The sequence below is a fragment of the Littorina saxatilis genome, linkage group LG14, assembly GCF_037325665.1.
Source record: "Littorina saxatilis isolate snail1 linkage group LG14, US_GU_Lsax_2.0, whole genome shotgun sequence".
Lineage (NCBI taxonomy): Eukaryota > Metazoa > Mollusca > Gastropoda > Littorinimorpha > Littorinidae > Littorina > Littorina saxatilis.
In genome coordinates, this window is record NC_090258.1 from 4,462,523 (window position 1) to 4,468,522 (window position 6,000).

Consider the following 6,000-nt stretch of genomic DNA (forward strand, 5'->3'; position numbering starts at 1 on the left):
TTCTGAACGTTCCCTGCTGCGAGACGAATAGTTTGACTTCCCTGCTTGAGGTTACAGTTTTTTACCAGCGAGGAGTCAATAACCAGTCCGTCGGCGCCTGTGTCACGAAGAGCAGATACTTGTGATCCATTGATACTGACCGTGCATAATGGAGTGTACGAAAGTTTGCTACATGGGTCACAAAGGGTAGGTAACTCTGATGTGGCAGCAGTGGTTCCTGGCGTCGTTACAACTGTTCTCACGTTGGTGACGGTCCTCACGTTGAAGGACGATGCTGAATGCGGACAATTCCTACGGATGTGTCCCTTTTTACCGCAACCGTAGCAATTTCCCTTGGGAAAAGGGCCGTTGGTGTGGACGGGACTAACTGGGGCAGAGTCTTCCTCAGGGTTTTCAATGTCCTTCGTATTCTTCTCGACTCGACCAGTCGCAGTAACTGGGTTTTTTCTGGCTCTTTTTGATGCAGCAAACCTCTCAGCTAGTTCGGCGGCCTCAGTGACGTTCGCCGGTTCGCGCTGCCGGATGAAATCAGCAAGGTCCCCAGATACATGGTCCATCAGGTGTTCCATCAGTATGAGGTCTCGGATTCCAGCATAGGTCTCCTCTTTCTTCGCGGCTTTCCTCCACCGTTCAAACCAAATTCGAAGGCGGGTAGCGAACTGAATAAAAGTCTCCTCTCCTCTTTTGGCCGCTAGTCTAAACTTAGAACGATAGGAGTCAGCCGTCCAGCGAAAAGATCCTCTAAGGGCGTCCACGATGACATCAAAGTTTCCCGCATCCTCAGTTGGCAGTTCCAAATAAACATCGGCTGCAAACCCCTTTAGGAGAGCTCCCAGCCGAGCTCCCCAGTCACTCTCCCTGTCCCAGCCACTGAGAGTTGCTGCTCTCTCGAATCGTCCTAGGAAAGTATCGAGATCCTCTTTGGCTTCATCAAATGGATCTATTTTCAGACGAACTGGTTCAATAGCCCTACTACGAGAACTTGAAGTAGTCTCTTCTCTCCTAGTCTTTTCTATCTCTGCACGAACCTTTTCTTCTTCCAGATCGGCTAGACGTCGGCGGCGGTCGTTTTCTTCCTCCTCTCTAAGGAGTTTTCTTCGGATTTCTTCTTTTCTCAGTTGAGCTTCCTCTTTCCTCAGTTGAGCTTCCTCTTCTTCTTGAAGTAGTCTTCGTTGAGCTGCTTGTTTTCTCAGTTGAGCTTCCTCTTCTTCTTGGACGTATTTAGCTAAAGCAGCCCCTGATCGAACGCCCAAAGCACGTCCCCTAGCGGCTATAATTTCTTGAGCTGACGTGAGGGAACTAGATTTTTCAATAGGGTCAACAGCAGCTCCATCCAGATGCTTTGGCGTGGTAAGTGTCATACGGGGTGGAGAATTACCATGATCAGGAGTAGAAAAACTTGCCAGAGCGGCATTGCGAGATTTGGATCCCGACATGATTTCTCACAACAAATGTAAAATGGTTAAGTCGCCAACTATGAAAAAGCAACCTAACTACTTCACAACAAAATTCTGAAGCAAAACATCTCAATCTACAACATTTCCAGACAAGTTACAGCAGGGAAAAATGCTATAAACAACGACGAGACATGTACCCAGCACCGGCTAGTATCACAGGTGGCCGCTGTGAAAAATCAGGTTAAGCCTTAGCACGTACAAACATGTTATTCAATCATCACTATTCAAAAATCAAACGCAACAAGACGATTCAAAGAAACAGACGAACAGAGCAAAATCATAGGTGACGATGTAATAATAAAGATCCCGGACGAGCCCCCATTTGTCACGCACACATGCACACTATACATTCCGCCATCTTGGATTGACCGGTTTTCATAAGTCAATAAACAAATCTAAACCTGAGAATAATTTAACTGTAACACACACAACATAATATTTAATGATTACATACCACATCCTGGTTGCATTGAAGTAGCCATAACAACATCCCCTGCCATTGATAGCAGTTTTCCGGCGTCTGCTCGACGTAAACAGACCCTACGTTCAACGAAGAACGGATTCGCTTGGAACGCAAGCTATCTTCCCTCGGCTAAAGGCAAAGAACGAATGAATAAAAAGGAGTATCTACGAGCTCGAATTTAGCTCTGAGTTCACCTTACAAAATACAAGTAAAATACACGTGAAATACCTGAGCACGAGCTCCACGAGACACTTGCAGTTAACCAGCGTCTACCTGTGACAGGCGAAATAGAGGAACACAGGCGCTCCAAAACAATACCTTTAACACCACAGCATAAAAGTATGCTAATATTAAAGCCGCTTGTGACAGTTACATTTAGTCAAGTTTTGACTAAATGTTTTAACGTAGAGGGAGAATCGAGACGAGGGTCGTGGTGTATGTGTGTGTGTGTGTGTGTGTGTGTGTGTGTGTGTGTGTGTGTGTGTGTGTGTGTGTGTGTGTGTGTGTGTGTGTGTGTGTGTGTGTGTGTGTAGAGCGATTCAGAGTAAACTACTGGACCGATCTTTATGAAATTTGACGTGAGAGTTCCTATGATATCCCGAAAAGTTTTTGGATAAATGTCTCTGATGACGTCATATCCGGCTTTTTGTATAAGTTGAGGCGGCACTGTCACACCCTCATTTTTCATTAAAATTTTGGCCAAGCAATCTTCGACAAAGGCCGGACTTTGGTATTGCATTTCAGCTTGGAAGCTTAAAATTTAATTAATGACTTTGGTCATTAAAAATCCGAAAATTGTAATATAAAAATTATGATTAAAATTAAATTTCCGAAATCGATATAAAAACAATTTCATCTTATTCCTTGTCGGTTCCAGATTAAAAAAAATATAGATATGATTTGTTTGGATTAAAAACACGCTCAGAAAGTTAAAATGAAGAGAGGTACAGAAAAGCGTGCAGCACAGCGCAACCACTACCGCGCTAAACAGGCTCGTTAAATTCATTGGCTTTTGCACGAGCGGCGGACTACGGTCATTGTGAAAAAACCCAGTGCGTTCAGTTTCATTCTGTGAGTTCCACAGCTTGACTAAATGTAGTAATTTCGCCTTACGCGACTAGTTTTATTATAATTTATTCATTTAAAATGTTTTTGTTTCCTTCCCTCTGTCTGTCTCTCTGTCTCCGTGTCCCACCCCCATATTATTTTACCAAGGGCGGCTTCTTGACCCCGTTAAGGTCAACACTTGTTTTATATACTTGTATTGGTTTTAAGTGAGTGTTGTGTAGGATAGTTGATAGTAGGGTTATTCACATATTAACTGTACTTCAGTGTGTGTGTGTGTGTGTGTGTGTGTGTGTGTGTGTGTGTGTGTTTGTGTGTTTGTGCGCGCGCGTGTGTGTGTGTGTGTGTGTGTAAAGTTTGCTATTGTACATCGCCGTAAGCTTCGGTGAAAAGGGGCGATGAATAAGTGTTCATTATTATTATTATTATTTTTATCATTATTATTCTGTCCAGGCACCTACTTCCTAGCAGCTGTGAGCACGTGCTGGCCGAGAACTGACTGCCCCAAGTGCCAGCGGTGTCCAGAAATCACCAATCCCAATGCCAACAACGACAACATTGTCGGGGACGGTGGCGCCGGATCTCTGCTGCCAGAACTGGTTTCCATGGTTACCATGCTGGCTGTCAGCCTCCTGTACAACCGCCTGTAGATGTCGCCTGTGATTCTCGTTGCCTGGCAATTAGGGATTTGGGCCTGCTTAGTGATGGTGTACGCCTGCTGTATAAAGCAAGGATTCTAGTGTAATCCACAAATTGACTTCAAACAACAAAAACGTGTAGGTTTTTGACACAAGTGATTTTCAAGCGGGTTTGAACGAAACTGCTTACAATTATAACGCCCATGATGTTTATTTCAAAAGTCTGGTGTGATCCGTAAATGGATTTCGAACAAATGCATAAACATTAAAACATATCTATTATATTTTATTTTAGATGCTGTATATTACATGTTTTTGAAGCAAACTGAACATGAAATGAACTGTTTACTAATCTTTTGACAGTACGAATGAGAAGAGAACTGTTAAAATTGTGTTTTCGGCCAACGTGTATTGTGATAGGAAGAGTTTGTACGCTCACGCTGGTTAATTGTGACACGTGTGTTAATACAGGTTGTTTTCAACCCAACTGCTGACACACAATTACTCCGCCTCACTTGAGAATCTCAATCAATCAAAATCTCAGATCTGAAAATAGTGCTCTGCCTCATTTAATTAGGCAAAAAAACATTAGTCTGTTTACGGTAACATAGGCAACAATAATAGGGTCGGTAGGTCGGGATTAAAAAAAAAAAACCCCATATTTTTAAGTTATTTTGCAAAAAAAAAACAAAGACTTTTTTTTTCTCCCCCAAATGCCATAAAAAGTCTAGGGTCGCGCCAAAAAATAGGGTCGGTCGGGATACCGTAAACAGACTATTTTTTTGTTTGGCCTTAAGAGACTCACGTATCCTTTAAAGGCAATCCTGGAACCATGTTTGGATCTGTGCGTTTACAGACAATCTGGTGAACACAGCCTATGACCCGATCCCTGATGTAACACGTGCATCACACGTGTTTGCCCAGGCACTCTTTTGCCAAGTTCATAGGACTTTGTAAATCACCCCCCCACCCACACACCCACACACAAAACCAGAACCCTTCAGCGTATTCAGCACAGCTAAATAAAACTGTTTACCGAATATGTTTCTTTTTTCAGTCCTTTTGCAAATTTTGAAAAGCTTGATTTTTTGGGCCTTTTAAAAAAAAAATATTATATACATTATCTTGATCGGTCCTTACCATTCTTTTGAGTGTGAAGAGTTATACATTGCGGGCAACGATTACTGCAAGAGCCTCATTTGTCCTTAATCAAGAATGGCAAAGCATTTGTAACATTTGTAACAGTTGTGTACATCGGGCTACAATATAGATAGTTAGGTTGTTGATAAAGATTAACACTGCACTGAAAAGCGTAGACAGCACAAAGTAGCTACTCCTAGTTGTCATCAGCAGGTGTAGCCCTTCCCCTGAACAACTCAGTGTTGGGCTCAGTCTAACAATTGCACATCTTCCCAGGATGTTGCACGGGATACAAACCCCTCCGCTTGGACACATACCAACATTCGTCAGTCTAGGTGCTGGGGGAATTGTGGGTAAAGTACATCCCTAATGGACACAATTGGCGACTATGAAATTAATCAGTAAAAAAAATTCTCTCTTTGCACAGGAGACCGTCAGGATGTTGATTTTTAATATATGTCCAAATGGAGGGTTGTTTTGTATCCCCCGTGAAAGCTTCGACAGATGTGAGAAGGATTGGGTCTGTTATCACGAGTGTTTGTTTATGGCTAACTACTACCAAAGTTAACCTTAATGTTATACGTTGTTAGTTAGAATCATGTTTTAACTCTACCATCCCAGATTACATTCACTTCCCTGGCCTCATTTGTCCGATTTGTTTTTAAATCGAATGATATTTCTCAGTGATTGAAACAACAAAGTTTGACATTTGCAGGTGCATGATGGGAACCAAAGCTAAACTCAGGTCTCACAGATTTGATCTAATTGTGAAATCCGCTTCATAAAAGTAGTTTTTGTTTTAAGAGAAAGTGCTTTTCTAATTCATATCAGGTGGATTTTTTTTAATGAGAAAAGACCCTTCAGATCATCCTGACCTCAGGTCAAAATGAGATCGGCTCATTCTCTCCCTGACAGGATGCCTTGAGTTTCCGATTTAAAAAACCCCAACATATTTAGAGCTTTTTGTAATGTATTATTGATATAAGCAGATTCGCGATCGTCGATAATGATTTTTCATGGTGTTTTGTAATTTTTAAATTACAAAAGGAATTGATATGTAAGACTGTTTCAAGCGAGCTATTTTTCGCGGCTGTATTACTGTGCAAACAACGTCACGTGATTCGTTTCGGCGTTCACTGGAGCAGACGATTTTTTCTGTAACCAGTTGACAGTGATGAAACCATATATTACGGTCTCCTTCCGGCAGCAGTCCCAAAATTTCGACTTGTTTTGACCT

General features: G+C 42.1%; 1 protein-coding gene across 1 annotated transcript in view; it reads left to right on the forward strand.

Annotated features, from left to right (window-relative positions):
- Window positions 1–5,408, forward strand: part of LOC138946938 (tyramine beta-hydroxylase-like) — a 60,943-nt gene extending 55,535 nt beyond the window's left edge. The window contains exon 6 of the mRNA XM_070318355.1: window positions 3,439–5,408. Within this exon, the coding sequence (XP_070174456.1) occupies window positions 3,439–3,635 (197 nt within the window). The 3' untranslated portion in view covers window positions 3,636–5,408. The remainder of the gene's footprint in view (window positions 1–3,438) is intronic.
- Window positions 5,409–6,000: the final 592 nt, after the last annotated feature.